The sequence below is a fragment of the Ips typographus genome, linkage group LG1, assembly GCF_016097725.1.
Source record: "Ips typographus isolate SLU linkage group LG1, UJ_Ityp_2.0, whole genome shotgun sequence".
Lineage (NCBI taxonomy): Eukaryota > Metazoa > Arthropoda > Insecta > Coleoptera > Curculionidae > Ips > Ips typographus.
The window spans coordinates 27,163,777-27,186,013 of NC_138422.1; the positions used below are offsets into that span (position 1 = coordinate 27,163,777).

The 22,237-nt window shown below is 35.0% G+C and overlaps 2 protein-coding genes and 1 long non-coding RNA gene across 4 annotated transcripts in view; 1 reads left to right on the plus strand and 2 right to left on the minus strand.

Annotated features, from left to right (window-relative positions):
* Positions 1-22,237, minus strand: part of twin (CCR4-NOT transcription complex subunit 6-like twin) — a 118,868-nt gene that overhangs the window by 75,624 nt on the left and 21,007 nt on the right. The window lies entirely within an intron of this gene.
* Positions 832-1,938, plus strand: LOC145740233 (uncharacterized). 2 transcript variants are annotated; one of them, XR_014181372.1, is made up of 4 exons: positions 832-1,259; positions 1,319-1,430; positions 1,523-1,760; positions 1,823-1,938. It is a non-coding gene; the product is annotated as an uncharacterized LOC145740233 (long non-coding RNA). The 2 variants fall into 2 exon arrangements; XR_014181373.1 differs by having other exon boundaries at positions 1,523-1,928.
* Positions 8,787-10,267, minus strand: LOC145740215 (uncharacterized). The gene has a single exon (XM_081995609.1). It carries the CDS (start codon positions 10,080-10,082, stop codon positions 9,000-9,002), a length of 1,083 nt encoding a protein of 360 aa, XP_081851735.1. The 5' UTR covers positions 10,083-10,267; the 3' UTR covers positions 8,787-8,999.

A 22,237-nucleotide genomic window follows, 5' to 3' on the forward strand; every position in this document is an offset into this window, starting at 1 on the left:
CTTAAACCCTAATTTTTAGAATTAAATTAGTCCAAAAAATCGGACTGTTACCAGGGTTTAATTGAATAAAAAAAAAATCCTGATTTTTGACTATTTTCAGTGTCAAAAGTTAACTCTTAAACCTCACAGATGACCAGATTTGAATCTTTTTGAACCATTTTAAAGTAAAAAATACAATAACCCAAGTAGACATTTTTGTCAATTTTGAATAATATCCAGTGAGCGTAGAAAATAAAGACTATCCCCTATATCGACGCATTTAAACAATTTTGAAGGTCTGTGTCTTCCTTAGGAAGCGTTCTTCAGGAAAATAACATAATGCATGTCAACTTATTTTTTGATAGGCTATCCATTGGTGAATTATTGACATTTAAAACTGGACCACCCTGTGAAATATATTTTCTATTACATTGTTACATCATCCTAATTTATTTTGACATATGCCATATCTTCATTGTTTGCGACATATTTATGTATTAGAGGTAGTTTTTAACTACTTTGTGAGATACAGTATCTCGATAACATGAAGAGCTAAGGAGGCGAGTTTTGGCTCATTTTGTAGTATTTTTTATTCTTTTTCTAATGGAATTGATTGGAGTTCAAACAAAAAGTTTCCTCCATAAGGGTTACAATGCACCACATAATCAAAGTATTAATGGGATTCTATGTAGACCATGTTGCTAGTGAAACTTGAGTTACTTACACAGTATTTTCTACATTCATTATTACCATTTTCAAAGATATATTTTTCAATAAAGCTAATTGTTTCCTTTTAAGATAGACAAAAAATAAACGCCCTAGTGACGAACGTAAGTGGGAGGAGTATCTCAGAAAGAGGACAAAAAGTGTTAGAAACAGAAAAATGGAGCATTGGGAGAGAACGAGTTAAACATAGTGATAAACAAACTGAATAAAAACAAACTTCTGAGTAGGATAAAATTTCGAATGAATGCATCAGTTGGGGGAAGACTGGAAGGAAAACATGTTGAGAGTTTATAGATAACGTTATGTCCAAAAGTATGGATGGTGGCTTTGCAAGAAAAACGTGGGATAGAGACCAACCTCTGATACCTTGGCTTGGAATGAAAGAAATAGTAGAGAAAGAAGTTGCCGGGATATAATAAGAGAAGAAGGCACTTACTGGTCACGTTATATCAAGATGGGTGTTTTACCTGAACTGAAACTTTGAATAATGCTCCAGATGAGAGAAATGCATGAGGAAAAATGGGTGAATGCAAGTGAAGATAGAAAGAGAAGTGGTAACGTAGTTCTGTCATCTCTTACCTGTTACGGTGCTCTAGATTGCACAATATTATAGAACTTGGGTTATGCAAGATTTAAAAAAAATGAGAAAACCAGAAAGGTAAGAGGAATAAGAATAGCAAACAGTATAGTAAAGAGAGGGAAATGGGACGGTGAAAAGGTAAATGGTGAGTACGGTAGATCAGATAGTGGAGCAAAAACCAAGCTAAATGACTTGGTGATTGAGAAAATGGCAAAACTCAAAGAAGGTATTTTCCAGGTGTACCACAAAGTGAAACGGGACAAACGGCTATTATCCTTTCGGAACAGCAAGCTGCTCACGGAATATCTCACCTAAAAAAATTTAGAATTAGAGAGGATCGGCAGTGTGCATGTGGTGTAGGAGAATAAATGGTGGTACATGTGAGAGAAGAAAAAGGGGACAGTGAGATTGCAGATGAGAAGAAATGGAATGAGCTGAAATTGAGAGGAGTGGATTTGATTTGAGTGAACGAATGGTAAGAACAGATTGTTTAGTTAATAAGGTATTACTAATTTTTACAATTTTTGTTTTGGTTAGTATGTAGTGGACAAGATTATTTGAAAATGAGTTTAAGTTTCGATGGGGTTAGCTAACTAACCTCTATTGGTATGTATCACTTATTTTGGAAGTAACAGAATAAAAACCCTGAACGACCATTTTCTATATTATTTACACCAGTTGGTCCCCGTGCTCTATGAAGAAGCTATAAGGTACTCTTAAGTCAATATCCATATTAGTTTAGGTATACTAAAAAACAAGTTATTGCAATTTAAAAGTCCTTTTGTCTTGAAAGTGACTAAAACCCGGATATAATCCAAGATGTAAAGAGACTCTCCCTATATGTATCCACACCTAGTAACGTGAATCGTGGCAATTTCTTGTTTTCTTCTTTAGCACCTCGCATAGAAATTAAAACTGTATTGTGTGCAATAAGACTCTGTAATGTACACCCATTTGCATACCGTTAAGCACAGAATCACCTTGGACGACAACTTCTCAACGTCTTTTTAACGGTTCGATTTTGCGTAAGTGCGAAATACCGAATAACAAACACACGACTAGCCGCACGGTCGTATCAAACTCATTAGCAAAAATTACGAACGGAAAAGAATTACTGTTTTTTTTTTCTTCTGTGCTTGCGAACGAAAGAATTGCGGCACACCTGTCCGACCATCAGTGCTCAAATCTAACAACCCAATTTTTTAATTCACATGGTCGCCAAGTGTGCCAGACAGTTACGATGCAACACCGTCCGATAATATCGGTATTATTACATTCTAATTGTGTTTTAAATGAGTCTTAACGCATCGGGTACAGTAGACGAGCCAAACCATTCGCTATTCGCTGAAGCTGTTTACCCACTTAAAAGTGTGACGAGTACTGAGAAGCTTTTCTGTGATCATATCAGTTTTATTGGGTGATTTTCGGACGACGATGATGTTTACTTTTCTCGTCTGTGACTAAATTAGAAGCGCTCTAATCTCTTAACAATGCCTCTTAAAGATTCAGGAGGCCGAAATCGGTGTCACTTTTGTATTCTAATGCAATTCGTGTGTAAACACCGAACCTAAACAAATACGGAAGATTAGCGGCCGATGCAGGTATTCTTTATTTTCTTTTTCTCGTTTTCTACCGTGTAATATCTTGTGCGAACGATACCGTTACCCGACGAAGATGACATACTACGCTCGTGGTCTACTCTTGATGCGAACCTCATTTTGATGCTATTATATCGGATTCTTAACATTTAAGTATTCTCAATTTGAATGATTCTAATCGTTTATTCATTGAGCTTGCCGATTCTCACATTAATTGACCTATAATAAAGTATAAAGTGGTCATGCAATTTTCGTTTTATTGACCATGACAAAACGAAATAGATGACTTATTAAATATTTCATAGTAAAAAAATCAGGTTTCAGATTGTCTAGTTTAAAGTTACTTCCTGCCAATATCACGGTGCATCCTCTCAAAGGGTTTACTATTAACTAAATATATTATGATGTCATTTCACAATTCAGGTGATGTCACGGGACACGATGTCCTAACCCACACCAATGATGTTAAGGAAGCTTGAAAACACGAACTTACATAAAGTAAGTAATAAAAGAATCGATGTAGTTAATGTTTTAAAAGCTTTTTAAAACAACTGTCATTCTCATTTAACAGATACACATCAGATGATCAGAGATCTAATGATTTCTAATATCCTCTCATGTACCACCCATTTCAATCTGGACACTCTGTTGAGGATATCATTCTTGTACCAGTTCAAAATTTGTGATTATCGGTTGAATGTTTCTAAAAAGAAACTTGTTTAAGGCGTTGCAACAGCAAAAGCCAATTCTTCTCCAACAAAAAGTGTTTGATTTAGTATTTGTTACTTGCATAGCTTAGACATTGAAATCATTGCAGAGAAAGCCTAACTTTAGAGGAAAAACAGAACAATTTAGTTGCAACTACAAAAGAAGCTAAATGGAACTCGAGACAACTACTTAACAACAGTTTTCTCTTTTGATAAACAATACAGCTTTGTTTGTTCCATGGTCCACCAGAATGTGAATTTGAGATAGTGAAAAATTTTAAAATCACATGAGCCTTTCTGCACTGGACAGTCAACCATATGTTATAATCCGTAGGCGCTAAATCTGAGAATCAGGATGGCCAATACTAAGTAGTGTCTTGAAAATAAGGATTTATTTATTTAATTTATAGAAAAGGTACATTTTTGTAGGGATGTCAAGTGTTTACCATTATAGTTAGTTTTAGTAGAATTGTATGTAGTTATTAAGAAAATTAACAGTATTACTTGATGAACTTCAAAGGAGGTGAAAAAGGTGGTACGTGGAGGTAGAAGGTGGGAAAAAAGGTTTTTTTTTGTTTTTTGGTTGTTGATTGTCAAGAGAGACTTTTAATGAGAGCTGGAAAGTCAGTTTTCTAAAAAATTCGAGCAAAAATCAGACTATTGAAGATCAGGGGATCTTAGAAAGCTGTTTCCTTCCGGAACGGAAGTTACTGAGTGTAATACCGAGTGCTACCAGCAATTGTACCGTCTAGTCCACGTTATGACATGGAGCAGATTGTGATAGAGGACCTATTCCAGAAGTGGTTAAATCGATAACCGAGGAGGCCTCCCAGCTGTTACCGAGATACATCCTTTGCAGTTAAAAATCCACCTCAACGGAAAAGAAGAAGATTGGTCAACTGACGGTTTATTTTGGACAATTTGGACTCTTTGACGAAGAGTATTAGTTGTAAGTAGTTTGTAATTTTTTGTTATTAAAGATATTTTAATTTCAATGATATATTTAGAAGCAGGATTTTTAGGTAGAAAGTAAGTTAGATAGGTTTAGTTATTTACCTTAAAAATAACTTGACATCCCTATAATAGAATTTTTATTCAAGCTTATTTATTTAAATTTTCTTTATTTACTAGAATATTAGAATGAATGGTCAGGGAGAATCTGATGCCAGTTATGACGATATTATCATGCAACTAGGAGGTGAGGGAGATTTGAATAAATCTCTTCTTCAGGATGATAATAATCATGACAGTAGTTTCCAACGCATACATAAAAAGATGTGTCACTTTTTTCGAGAATTTTAATTGCTGTTTTTTAATTTCATGCATACTCTTAATTGCAGTGATTTAATACTTATCTCAAATAGTGACATTAGAGTTCCTTGCAATTTATACCACCGAAAACAACTTAATTTAAGATTGGTGGTTAGTCTCGACAGTCTATTCTCAATCTCAAAGTAGGTCAGTTGTTGTTTAATCCTGGCAATTGTAGTGTTTACGTTGGATGCATTCATTACCTGGGTCGCTCGTGACTCAACAATTTTCGGATGATTGATGTGGCTCGCCGACACATTCATTGACACACTACGAGCATATTTTGTTCCGATTCCTAGCGTCTTCCTTTCGTAGTCACGCCGACCGAATGCATTATGTAAATAACAGCCGCAATAATTACCGTGATGCATTAGAATGCTGCATTTAAATAAATTATGAATTGGCTTTTGTTTTAGCAACCTACAACTATTTCCTTTGTGTTTGGAGAAGCGGACTCGGCAAGTCTCTAAACTGCCTATAAACTATCTATCTGCACAAAAATCTTCAAATTGCTCACATAAGCTGAGTCACGCAGAAGAAAGCCAGTCCAGTTGGGAAAAAAGTTTAATCGCACTTTCACTCTCTTTTTATTGTTTATTATTCCGATTTACCACACGCAAACACTGCAAATAGACCAGTTTGCTATGTTATCATTATGGTCGTGCGTTAAATAACAGAAACCGTTTAATGTGAACCACAATTAAGCAACTCGCTTTCACTTAGCTAGCGCATAAACAAAAGAACAAACCAAATTATTGCAGATGCATCAGGTCAACGACATTTAACCAAAACCTTTGTAGAGTTCGAGGAACTTTTATCGGCCGTTACGGTTTTCTGAAAGGGACCTTATCAAAAGGACAACAAAAGAGGCGGCAACACCACTACACGCAACACGATAACACCCCATGTAAATCGCTTTAAAGTTTTAAACCTCAAAGCCTTTTACGGTTAAATTACCTTTGCAGCTAGCGTTAATGAAAAGGGATGGTTTGAATGGAGATCGACGAGATAAAAGTAGAATGCAGTCGTTTAAGTAATGAGAATGGGGAATAAGCTGTGGGATTGACTTGATCAGGAAACAATCGCCTTATCCTCGACTTGTCTGCATAGTTTCTATACATGTACTTTAAGTTGAACACATTGTAGCTATATCACTTAAGTCGAGCCTTTCTACGTAAGTGTCGACCAATAAAACATTATTCATAGCCTTCACTTAGACTTTCTACAGCTCTTTACGATTGCTTATTGAATTACAAACTAGTAATAGCTTCCTTGTCTTGTCTTACCAACCTACATTGTCGACAAGAGAAATTGCATTATTAAAGGTTTAAGAAAGGACTTTGAAAGTCCCAGTTCCAAAAACGAATTCATTACATTTCCAGCTCTAAAAATGTTAGCACCAAAAGCTGAGTAAAGTTAAGAACGAATATTTCAAGTTAAAAGTAATTAAAACTGTCACATTCACAACTTTGATAATTATTGCTCAAAATTAAAATTGTCAATTAAATTCAAAATAATACACCGGAGATCCTTCAAAAGTAAAATTGGATGAGTCCTATTAAAAACCCATTAAGTGCATTTTCTTCGTACATTCTGCAGTTTTTGATTACATCTGGCCACTTAAGATGTCGTGACAATTCAGACAAACATCTTTCTACATAAAAAGATTCAGTGATGACTTTCCATCTGACAAATGGTAGCGCTGCACCTGCCAATGCAATTTTCGTGTTATACAAAGCTGAATCTGGAAATTAAATGTTCCTGAATTTTCTAATAAACGTTTTATTCTGCTAAGCTTTCACGTGCACAGAATTATAACGAAAAAACTCTCTGCAAGTATATGATAAATCGTGATACATTTTATCCACTCTGGATGGTGTTTTTTAAAACTCATATTAGCAAAATAGCAAATATTCTGCTCAAATTACATAGGAATGTAATGATTGCCGAGTGCAATAAACGTAATTTGCATACATCTGCATAATTTACACCTATTACAACATAAAAATAAATGCATTTGATAATCACGAGGATTTTTACGTGGGTTTTCAAGCAAATATTTATCATAAAACAGGTTTTTAATGCAGTAATACTAGTCTGAAAGTGAAAAGACGTCTATGAAAACAGCTTGTTTGTTTTATTTTTCTCCAAAAAGTTTTACTACAGTATGACAACTATCACGGAAAAACTATTTGTATTATCTAAATCATATAGGTAAATGAAATTGAAGTCTTTCTAGATATATTAAATAAAGGCATTTCAACAATTTTTGTTCAAATTTGCAATTGTGACAATTTTTTGTTTAAAAGCTTATTCATTAAAGATAAAGTTATAAAAGTTACCCTTAATAATATTTTTTCTTCTAAAGTATGATACAGGAAATCTTCGGATTATCCAACTGAAAATTTCTAATATACGATTTATTTAATGCGTGCAGTGATATTCACCTTCAAGAATGTTGATGCAAAAACAAATTACCATCTCATTCAATTTTAATGCAAATATGGGCATGTGAATGCAATTAGATAAACTAAGATAAATGATTGCAATTGCAACTTTTCAACACTATAGCATAATCGGAAATATTCTCATTATCGGGAGGATTGACTATATAATTTTTGATTTTTTTGTCTATTGATCGTAAATATGTGTCATACGAATGCATTTTGTGGGTTAATTTTAGATGATTAATTATTTCTTTGAATAGCCAGCATAACGGGATATACATTAGTTTCAATAAATTTAATCGAATCAGGATTTAAGAAATATAACATTTCCACTTGTACAAAGTAAGTTATTTATGTATTAAGGACATTAAATAGATGTTTGAGAGAAAATAAATTATGTACAGGGTGAGGAAATTGAGATTATATCTGTCAGAAAAAAAAATCAATTAGTTATACATTTTCAACCATTTACTTACGTTTTTTTGATAGGTTTGAGGTCAATTTTACACTTTTCCGATAACAGATGCAGTTTTCGTAACCACTCGGTACACATGATGAATTTCTATCAAGTAAGAGGAGTATCCTCTCTTTACTAGTTTTAAATGAATCCATAAGCAATCACTAATAAGTTATTTAAATCCTAACTGAAAATGATTCATTTAAAAATGCATACTAAAAAAGTGCAGAGTGATTAAACATAATCAGTAAATAGTAATAAAACAGCAATTTTGTAGAAATCTGAAAATAAGGATTCTTTATAACTATTTTCTTCAAACAATATTTAACTGTGTTTCGGTTTTCCCTTCCATGTAAAATTCCAAGAGTTTTATTTTAACTGGCAAGTCAATTAGGTTTTTCCTAAATACTCTGTAAATAGGATTTTATAATCTTGCACTTTAGTCTCAGAAATAATTCTTGTTTTGTATGAAACGTTCTTATCGAGGTTTCTACTGTAAGCTTTTTAGCAAACAGTCAGTGCAAGTCAAATTGTGCATTCGAATAAAATCATGTAAAGTCGTATTAAATTGACATTGAAATAATTATTTTCATTATAACGCCTGATACGATAAATAAAAAGTACAATTTACCACAATTTTAAATAGAACTTTAATAAGTTCAAACTCAATAATTAAATGGAATAATGACGAGGCTTGACCAAAGGAGTGTTTTTTTTTTTGATTTACAGTTTCAATTCAAAAACCCAAAAAAACTGTTTTCTGTTTCTGGGATGCTAATCAGATTCTTTCCCATAAAAGCGGCATTCCTTCGAATCAGCATTGATCGATACACCATAAAACGCGTCTAAAGAGATAATAATTACCGTACACGCCTTGAAAACGTTATTGCAACACGTTCCAGTGACCTTTTAAGCCGCCTTTCACCCAGCATAATAAGCATAATCAGCAAAAACAAAAACAAACGCGGAAAATTAAAAACGTTATTTTAACTAATTATTTTATTATACAAAACTTCTTAAAGTTTAAAAGATTACCAGACAGGAATTTCATTGAAATGATAAAAAGTCTGCAATCTGCTCAATACTAAATCATCTAAAGGACTAATTAAAAAGAAAATAATTTAAGCGTTATCGACTACAAAAACAAACATCAATATCACTGTCTCGTCGAAGTTTTTACACATTCACAGTCACTTATCCAGGCTTATCCGCATTTGTACTTTTTGAATCCGCGTTTCCACTTAACCAAAACTTAATCTCCAGATCCCGGTGTCCGTTCGGAGACGTCACTATTTCCGTGGACACTTCCAAATCTCCGGTCGAACTGAAACTGCTCGTAGACGAGGAGGACGTCGACCTGGAGAAAGCCGGCTTGTCCTCTCCCAGGGAGAGTCCAGCCAGTTGACTCTGCAGATTGTCAAAAATGGAGGGCGTGTGAGACAGCGATGAAGGAAACAAACTAGAGAAGTCGAACGATTTGGGAGGCGTCAAAAAGGGAGAGTAACAGCTTCTGTCCACGTCCCAAATCTGACCTTCTGGATCACAGTAACGGCATTGACACGTGCTAGCCTGCGGCTGATTGACGTCCTCGCCTTCTTCCACTTCCTCGAAAGAGTGGTGCAACTTAGGAATTTCACTGGCGTCCAGGAAGTCTAGAGTGGAGTCCCTAAGATTAGGGACGTCTTGCGAGGGTTGGAACGGCTCCAAGTAGGGAAAGTAAGGTGGTAGATTTGTTAACAAAGGGTCTTGATTGGAGTAAGGGTCGTTGAACACTTGAGGGTGGCTATGGTGAGGGACAGGTTTACGGTCCTTTTTTCGTCTCTTCCGTGGCTTTATAATCCTCGGAAGGCAAGTTTCAGAGTTTTGAGAGCCGGAGCTCTCGTCACTTGTCACACTAACACTGTCCACTCCTTTGGAGTTTTGTTTACGACTGCTAGAGTTCTCAAACACTTTAGTTTGCTGCACCACATTGTTGTTGTTATTATTAATATTGTTGCCGGTTTTGGGGCCCTTATTTCTACGATGATGGTAATATTTGGTGAGTATGAGGGGAGCACCGTGGGTATGCACTGCTAATTGCGCCAGGTGGTTCGCTTCTTCGCGGCTTTGACTGCGGTTGGGTCGGTGGTATCCGGCAAAGGAGATGAGTGGAGCACCACCTGCCCATCGTTGGGGCGAAGGGCCCCCGAAACCCCCTTTGGTGCGGTTGTTTTGCGAGAACAAACAAGCGCCGACGTACCGCTCGACTTCCAGGACGTCCAGCGACGCGGGGCTCATGGTACCGGTCGGGATGGGCCCATGCCGGACGCGATTCTGATGGTACCGACGACTGGCGACTGACTGAAACCGGTGGTATCGCGGTTTGCGTGTTTCGCACCGCCGGAGAATGGTACCCCACCACACGGCTGACGGAGACGGTGTCGCGACTGCACTAACCTACTTCTGCTCGGAGGCGAGACTGTTCGAAAGGTACTACAGCCACCCACATAAATGGGTCAATAGAACCGCTCAATCGAACCACCAGCACTACAAATAGGTGTTGGCTGTGGTTAATTCAAAATTATCCTACCATGACGATAACTTTGTGACTAGATTTATACAAATTTACACAAACCAACCTAAATCCATACGAACTAGGCCAAGTTCAGAACGGGGATTGAAACGATCTCAATTAGATCATCTGCTATTGCGAGCACTTTGATTTTTAGAAAGTGAACAGAAAATTTTATACCAATATATTAACTTTCGAGAGAGTGTTTTCTAGTTTCCTAATAATATCTTAAGATCCGTCCTGAGTCTAACTTTAAAAACAGAAAAATTTCGCATTTTGACAGCAAATAGTGAATTCCGACAATAAATTTTACTCAAAAAAAGTTACCTTGCGTCGTTGCTCAAAAACCATATTTTGGTAACACGTAAGAACCGATCAAATTGTTCTTCATAATACTACAATAAGTGTTGTGTTAGAAATTCGCTTCAAATTTGTGTAAATACACTCTAAAGTTCTGGAAACTACTCGTTATCAGTTTTCTTTTTTTTTTTTTTGGAAAATTTGCAAACGTTCAACCTTTTTGTCTCTGTGCAAATTAACAAAAAATAATGGAGCGTATAACTAGGAACCGTAGGAAAACTTCCGATCACGATTACGGTATTGTTCTTAGCATTCCGACAGTTGGTCGACATTTTACTTTCTCCGGAACTTTCCCTGATTTGCGTGATTCAGCGGCGGATTTCTAATTATACACGCACAATCGAACATGATCATCGTCTCAGCTGAGTATATCGTGTATGGTAACCATGAGATAGTTAGTGAAGCGCTTTATTGCAACAATAAGAAAAAAAAAATTGCAGTGTACTCGGATTAAATGATTGAACGGCAATGGGATGCGGCAGAGAGGAAAGTTGGAAGAAAGCGATTGACGGTTTTGCGATCAAAAATCAAGGACACTTTCACCGGGCTTAAATTTAATTTATTGACGATTTATGTGAAACTACTTTCGCGTTGCCTAAATTAACTCGTGACTGACTGAATTATGATTCAACATCACGGCAATTTCTATTCCTGGTAGTACTTCATCAGAAACCAGACATAATTTAGTTAGGGTAAAGAGCGAGTGACCGTAAAGTCGAAATTATTGAGGCACTTACCTGTAAATTTCTTCTAGAAAAAGAGTATTTTGCAAACTTACCTGAAAAAAAAAGTAAATTCAATAAACAGAAAATAAAAAAGCTGAAAGTTGAAGTTAAGAAAAAATATAGTACAAACAAAACTAATCACAAACAAATTTGACTAATAAACAACTGTAAATTGTATAGGTATATCCTTAATACAGGGTGGTCCAGTTTTAAGTGTCAGTAATTCATCATTCGATAGCCAATCAAAAAATAAGTTGACTTGCATTATGTCATTTTTCTAAAAAACGTTTCCTAAGGAACATACAGTCCTCCAAATTTCAATTTCAAAAATCGTTTTATAGTGTAAAACTTAAACATTCAAGACTTGTGAGAGTCCAAATTTGTACTGAATAGTCTAAAAACTTGGTATTTACTACTAGGAATAGTCTTATAATTCGTTTTCTCAGACTGCCATCCTGGTCCAGTGTCTAAAACTGGATTTCAAGAACTAAAAACAGTCCGGAAATCCAGACAAAGATTGTATTGTGCATGAAACCTATTTTTTACTTCTAAAGATAATCTTAAAGTTGACTTAAGCTAGAACTGACTTTACTAGGACTAAAAAGAGTCCAAAAGTCTATTTTCAGGACTTTAATTGGTGTACAACTCAATTTTCTGGACCGGAACAAGTCTAGAAGTAAATACAATTTTGAACTATTTCATTTCTAAAAATTAGTTTTTAAGACTAATATCGTAGCATTTGGTACCAAAATTTTTTACTTTTATTTACTTTTTGACTTGAAGAAACTTAACTTTTGGAAATAGTCTTAAACTCGACTTTTCAGTCTTAAAAAGCACTAAAAACAGTCTGAATTTCTTAAAGATGCTACAATTTATGTCACCTATGAGATTAGAAGTCAATTTAATAATGAAGAAGCTTGAAATAACATTTTCAAGACTATGGATAGTGTACAAACTGGCTTTTAGGCCTGATAAGTCAAAAATTCGTAAAGATAGGTCGTAAAACAATCTAGATTTTTAAGAAATAATTTTTAGCTCGAATTTTTAGCACTGAGGTGTCTAGAAGTGGATTTAATAGTGACAAAGCTTGGAATGCCATTTTAAGTCTATGATAAATGTGAAAATTGGTTTTTAAGTTTGCTGTGTCAATAACTGGGTGAAGATAGTCTTGAACCTCGATTTTCCAAGCTGAAAGCAGTTTTGAAGCACTAATAATAGTCCACAATCCTGAGAAAATGAAAAGCAAAGTAAAAAGCAAGAAAAGTTAGTTTTCAAGACAATTTTCATGAATCTAATTTCAATGTCATCTATCTAAGACTATTTTCAAGACAAAAATATTGAAATTTGTCTTAAAATTATGAAAACTTACTTCAAATGCAAATTTTAAGCTTCTGATGTTACTTTTCATTAGTTCATAGTCACTTTTTGTGTGTTTAAGTCAATTTTTAAGGTTTAAATGTATGAATTTGTAGTCAAAAATTCTAGAAAAAGTAGTTTTTTTTATGTCTACAAATCAATTTTCAATATTAAAGTCTCTCGATTTGCATGAAAACTGGTTACAAACACAATTTTTAAGCTTCTGAAATCAATTTTTATTTTTTCTAAGTCAATTTTCAAAACTAAAGTCTTTCAGTTTGTCTGGAAACTATGAAAACTGGCTACAATGAAATTTTTTAAGCTACTTAAGTGAATTTTCCGTTTTCGGTCTTTGAACGTAATAACTGAATTAGCTCGTAAACGAAGTTTTAAATCAGAATCAGAAAGAGGTAATTTCTTTTTCATCGTGAACAGTGAAATTTAAAAAAACTGTAATTTTTGAAAAATGAGAGACGTAGAAGATAAGGCAAAAACATTAAAACCATCTTCCTGTATCTACGGTACTGGAGAATTTTGGCAAACGGCATTCATAATGAGTACTAATTTCATAAGTGCTTGTTCCAAATTTGATCAAAATTGCTCCAACGGTTTGACAGTTATGACAAAAAAACGATTTTTTAAACAGAAATTTGAAGGAATGTATTTTACTTAGAAAGCATTTTTCAGGAAAATGACATAATGCATGTCAACGTATTTTTTTAATTGGCTATGGATTGGTGAATTATTGACATTTAAAACTGGACCACCCTGTATAATAAACTCCATGGGGAAAAAAACATAGTTGCCATTTTGTCAAAACCAAATTGCCTAAGTAGCAACTATAGTCAATAAATACAGACTTAATATCAACAAAAACATTGCATTTCGTGTCAAAATGACAGTGGTAGTATGCAAACATTCGGTTTGTTTCCTAGATGTTTTTACCGGTAAAGTTATGCAACAAGCCCAGAAAAAAAAAACAGTTATTAAGAAAAAGTTGCTTGTACCGTAGACGAAAAGTCGTAAAGGACCGCAACCCATTACATTCGGTTGTTTACACGTACACGACTAATTTGGCATCGGAATTTTTACTACCATGCATCCACGACATTTAACACGAAAAAAAATCAAAAGCACATGACTGAACGATCTTCAGTTAACCAATTTTCAGCCAACATTCTTGCTTGCAAAGATCTCAGCTTTTCCCAAAGCAGCTTGTCGATGCAGTTCAAGTGTATTAGGCATGCATTTAAAGAATCGATGTCTTCAGAAAGCAAATGAAAAAGTGCAAAGAATGGGCGCTCTTAAGACGCTTAGTTATTACATGTTTACACGAAACAACCGTGTAATTGTTTAGTATATGGTACTTCAACGGTGCGGCGCTAACTCAAAAAGATCCATCGCATCCAATTTAATACATGCAAGCTGGCTAAATTGCATACAAGCATTTCATGACAAGAGATCGGACTAGGTAAGAGGGTTCACAGCAGTCGCAAACAATCTGATGGATCACATAATAGAATACGAGTGTCACATACAAATTTTCCTTAACAAAACAGTAGTTTTTAATAACTCAGTAATTGGTATTTTGTATGATATTTTAAATAAATGCATTCGGAATCAGAAATCCCCATCGTAAAGAGATTCACCATTGTTTCAGTATTAAACTTGATGCTTTCATACAGAAAAAGTACTAATTTAAACTGACAGGGACAATCAACATCAACATCTTAGATAACGACAATTCACAATGAAGACATAATAGCGGGATGTTTGATAAAAACTCGATTATTTACTTCTAAATGCCTGAAACGATAGGATCGCCTAGTGCTTCTGCTGTTGCTTGATGTTGAATTCGAGATAACCAGGTGATGCACTATCTGTGGACCGTTTAAGAATTTTCTACTATTCTGCCATCGTTTGAAATGTGACAGATTGCATTTAGAACTTTTAGCATAGTTTTTCTTTAAGTCGAAAAAGTGATTACAAAGTCGGCAGTTTTGTTCGGGGCGGGTTTTGTAAAGAGATCAGATAATTAGATTCTATACAATGCGACCATCTAGTCTTATTAGACAAATCAAACTAGTCGATTGTGACTCGGTGATATCGATCGTGATCTGCAGAACCCGACCTTAATCAATGATTGTTCTATCTGTTGTAGCAATTAGAAAATGCTATTTTATTAAAAAAAAGGAAAAAACTAAATTTTAAAAGGAGACATTTCATGTAAGTATATTAAATTGGCACTGTTCCGCTATTTCTCAAATACCTTGTTATAGTATACCTTAACGATATAGGTTATCCTAATAATAAAGAAAAATATTAAGAGAAAATTTCTTGCTGTTAAATTCCGTGTACTTTCAACTAAATTTTAAATTAGCATTCAAAACAAAAACAAATATAACATTTTAATATTTAGATATTTCTTTAACTAAATTTCGCATTACGTCAATCGGGACAGTGATTTTTATTGGTCATTTTTAAAACCTCGCCATTTTGAAACGAATCGACAGATTGACTTGGATTGGATTTTTGCTGACTGAAAAACTTTGACTTTAATGCACTAAACGGGGTGAAAAAAAGAAAAAGAACTGGTTCTATTTTTCAGAGAATTTCTAGGCCTGGCGCATGTGTATGAGCATGGTCCAACAGAAAAAAAAAAATTTCCTAACCTTAAAAAAAAAATAGATATACAGGGTGTCCTAAAATTGAGTTACGACCTTCCAGTTGAAATTTTCAAATGAGAACCTTTTTTGTTGCATTTATGGATTTTACGTAAACTTCTGGGTATTTTTCATGTAACCTTCTTTACCATGTAATATCCTATGGCGATATTCAGCTTTCTGCTTAAAAAAATTAATGTTATAACAACCGTACACATCGAGCTAGTGTTTGGTTTTTTGTCGCAAAGTTTGTTTTTTTCCTAGATAATCCATTAGTATACAGGGTGTCCCAAATTTGAGCAAGAAACCAAACTTATAATTTCTTAAATGGGATGACCCATTTTTTATTTGATTTTTGGAATCTACGGCAAATTCTAAACTGTTTGTAATTTTATTGTAAACTGTTTTTGCTCTAGCAGTCTTGATTGGTCGCCCCTCGAATCGAACAGAATTTGAGCATTTTCGTGCACTTATCCAGTAAATCACTTATTTGAACCATCCTGTATATACGAGCCATATGACTAAACAAAAGTAAGAATGGAGCTCTCACGTGACGTTGAGCAATCACTGCTAAGTTTCCCGTTTGCTTTTTTGTAGTTTTTACCACAAACGTATCTGGAGGGAATACAACTTTTACCTTCAATGCTCTCTTTTGGTACCAGGCACTGTTTGTCATTGAAAAAATAAATTTGAATAAACTTCCACTGTCTAAATTCCTTCAGGTTGATAATACAAAAATGACGTAAAGTGTCATTCGTAAAATGTCATTTTTTAAGGGTGCCACCCACTGAAAACCGTCAAAATTGACATAATTTCTAGGTCATGTCCAAAAACCGTGACAGTTGGGGCAAAATGGATGACAGGGTGTCTCAGATTAGCGGCTGAATATAGGGTGACCCAAAAACAATTTTTAGTTTTTAGAAATATCTCAAAAACTGTGTAAAAAGCAAAAATGGTCAAAATTGTCAACAAGCTTGACTTTGACGCCCTCTAACGGTCAAACTATCACACTATCGACCTTTTTTGAATATACAGTTGATAAGCCTTTGGCCTGGACTATATTTTACCTTCAGTGACCTTTTGTCGTAACTGTTCAAATAACTGAATTTTTTTTTTGGGTGAAAGCAAAAGTGGTTAGATCACTTTGAAGGTTTGTGAAGCCCTTAATCGAATTTATTCCATACTTTATGGACACACTGTAGAATCATATCAATCATTTAGAATTTTTGCAAATATCGGCTAACTTTCCCCTATTGAAAGTACTACATAGAAAATACTTAGGTTAGGTTAGTAAATTACTTAATGGAAGTTGCTGTTAGATCATATTATCATCCTGTTTTTTGTTTTATTTGTAAAATGGTAGTTGGTCTATTAAACTTAAGAATGTATTTCTTTTGTGTGAAAAAAATTCGAGCATTACTAATAAACATTATAGCACAAAGTATAGGTATTTAAAAAAAAATCATTCAGGTTTATTAATTCCGGATGATTCGTAATCACACACAATTGATCGGATGAACTAAATTAGTATCGGCAGGTGCTGGTTATCAATTACAATCATCGCGTCCGGTCCAAGAATCACAATCATTGAATCAATAAAATAAACAGTTTCCGATTGTCTGATCGTGTTGTACTTTTTTTGCGATCGTGCCGTTCAGATAATAATAATGACTATTTAGGGCGTAGAAAGGCTTGCAGTGCGTAAAGTTGCTATTACTGTAACCAAATGAACTCCTTTACCGCGTGCTGATGTCACAGAATTATTCACAGAGTAGGAAAAGAACCTGAGGCACCAATTAGACAACGACAATTTTTCCTACTTATTCCGACGTATGACTAAAAATGACGTTACGGAAAGGATGTTGGAACCCACTAAGGAGCCGGCCCTAGATAAATCAAGATACACCTAGATTTTTTCACTGAAAAACCGGGCGTATTAAGAGAAAGGCGGCACGTTCCTCTACAGCTCATTTCGGAATCAGGTTAAAATAATTTGTGCGTTGCGACAAAAACGTCAGACGACAAACCGGCAGCTTAATTGAACTTATTAGCGATCTGACAAAAACCGGACTGTTGCAATTGCAAATCCTCATGGGCTCGACCTAACTGGATTTAATCACTTCCGACGTCCCTTGTTGCGGACACACTCGTGCGCCTCCTCGTGAAATCTGAATGTTGTTACGGGTCACGGAATTCGATACTAATTTAGATTTCGAATTAATGAACGGCGGCGGCCCAGCAGCCATAATTACGCTCAGACAACACGAAAGAAACTGATATTACACCGGTGTAACTCGCAAAAAGTCTATAGAACAGTTACTCTATCTACCTTTAGAATAACCACCGGAACTGAGAACTAACTTTAGCTGCCAGCTATGATCAATGTTGGATATCGTCACAATGTAGCAAAAAAACCTCTTATACAGGGTGATTCTATTGATGTGTAGAATTATACATGACAAATTAATTGTCATGCCGTTTCTATTACTTGTACACTGAGCGAAACAAAAACTTGATTACCGTTAACACTTAAATGTTGTAGGATAAATGAAGGTTTTTCTATTAGACACAACGACAACAGTAACAACTTTATTAATCAGGAAGGAAACAAATACGAACTTGTAACTTAAAACTAAACTAATAACCGAGTGCACTATTGCACTTTTTGACTTTGTTAAGCTAAGTAGAGAGTTTGAATGTGACAGTAACAAAATTCAAAATATCACAGTCAGAACAAAACTTAACTAAAAAGCTTAGTTGGTGCAATTGGCTATTAGTCAATTAGCGCTCTTCAGATCACTTAAATGCCATATTATCGAATGCCCTTGTAAAATGTGTAAAAGTACGATGTTTCTGCAATATTTTGTTCTCGAAAGACATGCAAAAAAGCATTGTTTTAGCATTGCCGTACTAGAATAGAAAAATTAAAATATTCTCTGGTTCTGAACTTTGTAACGCAGCTCTCCCTTCTAAATTCGCAGGACATTTTAAATAAAAAAAACTGATCTTAGACTTTCGTAAAATAACTCCAAATAAACTGCTCGTCAAAAAGAATGGGACAGCAAAATTTTTGCTCTTTTTTGAGCGGCTGCTTCTTCAAATTGATTTACTTGATTCTAATAATTTTTTTGAGTATTAAAAGGTATTTTCTTTCTCTTTCTTTTGACCTAAATAATCTTTTTGAAAGGTGCCACGGATCCGAGTATACAGGATGTGACTGAGGTGTAGTCAAAAAATGAAATATTCGGTATAACGCCATATCTCGCAAAAAAAATTTTTACGTTTTCCAATAGCCTTAATCGAGTCTTGCGGTCAATATCTCTAAACGTTTTCGCCAGTTTGGCCGTTTACAAAATTTATTGCAAAATTTTTAAAATGTGGTAACTTTTGATTCTCTTGTTTAAAATTAAACAATTTCTTTAGATCTGTTGTGGAAGAAGAGCGGGATTAGCAAGTTTACACTTAAAACTACCCAATTTAAGTAAAAAACATACACTTCAAGATACAGGGTGACCCAAAAAAAATTGAAAAGAAAATCATATGTTTTATCATAAATCTTAGCATGTTTAGTCATTTTAATGGAAAATAATGATATTGGATAGAGAAGCACACTATTTGTTTAGTAATCCAATTCATATCACTAGACGTTTTCGCCAGTTTGGCGATTAAGGGGCGTTTTTGCTGTCCCATTCTTTTTGACGAGCAGTTTATCTTGACAACGAAAAAATGTAAATACAACTGCAATTATTATTAGTGTAATGATCCCTTATTGTTGTACAGACTATAATGATCCAGTTTTTTTGAATTATTCAGTGCCTTCCTTAGATAAATACTGCATAAACTCAATAAAATTGAAGGGACGTAATTTTTGAAAAAATGCTACAACCACTATGTTTTTAATTTTAAAGGCGTTTTTTTTTTCAGGATGCCCTAAAAACTGGGTGTCAAAAATATTTTTGTTTTTTTTAATAGCAACACTACTTTCTGATTTCATAATTACATTCTACAAACAATTCTAAACGTATTTCATGCAACATACTCCATACAATATTCAACCAGATAAATGTCAAAAACACCTTTTCCAAAATTAGACGTCTCTCCACTTGTATTTTAAAAAATAGTACAAAATTTCAATCAGCTGTTCAAAATGATGACATTTGGTGATTTTTTTCTTTCATCTCTCTCACAATTCTACGGTACAGACAAAGTTGTCTTCACCATACACTGCAAACGCGATAATCACCTGACTATATGATCTGTTAGTGTGACATAGACACGCGTGCATTTGCAGACGATGATAACTTTCCAATGAACGCAACTATTCAAGTCGTAATTGAACCTCAGATAACGCATCAACGAGTAGAACCTGGTGCTAATTCTAGTTGTAAAATTTAACGACCGTAGGTACCGCCGTATATACGGGGGTACCATCTCTGGCCCCTGCACTCAGGTGATAATGCCCGTATAGAGGAATTAAAAGATAAGAATCTCTTTCTGCGTCTCCGAGAGTGCTTTGTTGAAATTACCACAGTATTTCAGTGTAATGTAAAAAAACCGGCTGTGCGGTTGCGTTTTCCGCCGTTTTCTCGCTTAAAAAAAAAATCCAATATCTTAGAATCGGAAACAACCATGCAATTATACCTAAGGACGCGGCATTGTCCTTAATAAGCGTATTTATAATAATCTTTTGTTTTAATAGAAATTTCAACACCACAATACAAAAAGCTTTTAATTATTCTCTCGAGCTCGTATCGCTATAACATGGGAATACATTAGAAAGTGTATCCATTTCCATACCTACAAATTGCGATTGTTTCGCTCAGAAAAATGCCCAAGTAATTTTGCGGAAAGAGAAAACTTACACTTTTGTGGGCCAAGTGGTGACTTACAGAATCACAGGACGAGCAAGTGAAAGTACGAATTTGTCAGAGTCAATGGCTAAGACGACCAAAAACGGAGCAAAACGATATCAGTGAAAGTCGACGAACGATATCCGGTAATATGTCCTCCGGAAGATTTCTGTATTGACATGCAACAATTTGTAAAGTTTACTTTAACGTACCTCCAAACACCAGCTGCATAAGAGAAAGGCAGATGTCGACCTAATTTCCAGTGTTGCTCGCGTGTTATAAATAAATTTGGAATGAATGATAATGAAAGTATGCAAAAATTCTGCAGAATACATCGTTGTAAAATATTCAATCCGCAAATTGGAAGTATACATACTTTTTTGCCTTGTTATTAATTTTTTTATTAAAAACTAAAAGTCTGTGTCCTCTACAGACCAAAATTACCCTATTAACTCAGGGCATTTCTGAACATGAAAAACTAAAACAAAAAAAAGTTGAACAGAAGAAAGCGGTACTGCCACAGTACCGCTAGCAGAAAAAGTACTAAAAACAAAAAGAGTAAATAAATGAGGAACAGTATATAATACTATACAGGGTGGTCCAGTTTTAAGTGTCAATTATTCACCATTCGATAGTCCAGAAAAAAATAAGTTGATATGCATTATGTCATTTTCCTGAAAACCGTTTATAGCAAAAAAAATAGTTTTTTTTCAGAGAACAGAGGAATAACACTACTAAATACAACCATGAAACTCTTCACTAAAATCCTAAAGGAGAAACTGGAGGAGCTGATCACAAATAGGGAGGAGCAACAAGGCTTTAGGCGAAATAGATCAACAACCGATGCCATATTCATAATTAAACAAATCAAAGAAAAAGCTATAGAGTTTAACACGCCCGCATACGTGTGTTTCATCGATTTGACCAAAGCGTTCGATAGAGCCCGCCTTCCTGACATAATTAAAACATTGAAAGATAAGAAAGTACCAGATAATATAGTGAGAATTATACGAAAACTAAACATCGACAATACAACTAAAGTAAAAGTAGACAATGATCTAACACAAGATATACCAACCCCAGGAGGCATCAGACAAGGAGATAGTCTCAGTCCATTCCTATTCAATCTCCTAATGGATAGCATCATAGAACAAGTATCAGCCATGAACAAGGGATATCGAATGGGAGACAACAGAATAAGCATGGTGTGCTATGCGGATGATGCAGCAATCATCGCAGAAACAGAAGATGATCTGCAAAGACAATTGCATAAATTCTATCAAGTCAGCCGAGAGTTAAACATGAACATCTCTACAGAAAAAACCAAAAGTTTAACATTTGCAAAAGATCCGCTAAGATGCAAACTGGTTGTAGGAAATGATATTATTGAACAAGTCTCACAATTTAAATATCTTGGAATAGAACTCTCAGGCCACCACGATCCGGTAAAAGACTTGAGAAGTCAAGTGAACAAGGCGACGGCTATATCAGGATGTTTAAGGCAAATAGTCTGGTCGAACCAATACATGCGCAAAGACAGTAAAATAAAAATCTATAAAACATGTGTTCGACCAATAATGACATATGGCATAGAAGTTCGCGAGGAAACAACTAAAACTAAAAGCATGCTCAGGGTGGCAGAAATGAGAAGCTTAAGAACTATACTCGGAAAGACCAGAAGGGACCGAATTAGAAACACGGACGTAAGACAGCAATGCGGAGTACAGGACGTAATTAGATGGGGGAGACAGAGGAAAAGGCAATGGTACGCGCATGTGAAGCGCATGGAGGTGAGCAGATTACCTCGCATAGCCCTCGAAGGAAAACCAGTAGGCAAAAGAATACCAGGAAGACCACCAAAAAGATGGAAATACAGCTGGCAGTCCACCTCCCAAGAGCTGATACAGAGGCAACCTTGAAGATAACA

Excerpts from the sequence above, each read along its gene's own strand:
- LOC145740215 (XM_081995609.1), bottom strand. The coding sequence starts at position 10,082 with ATGAGCCCCGCGTCGCTGGACGTCCTGGAAGTCGAGCGGTACGTCGGC.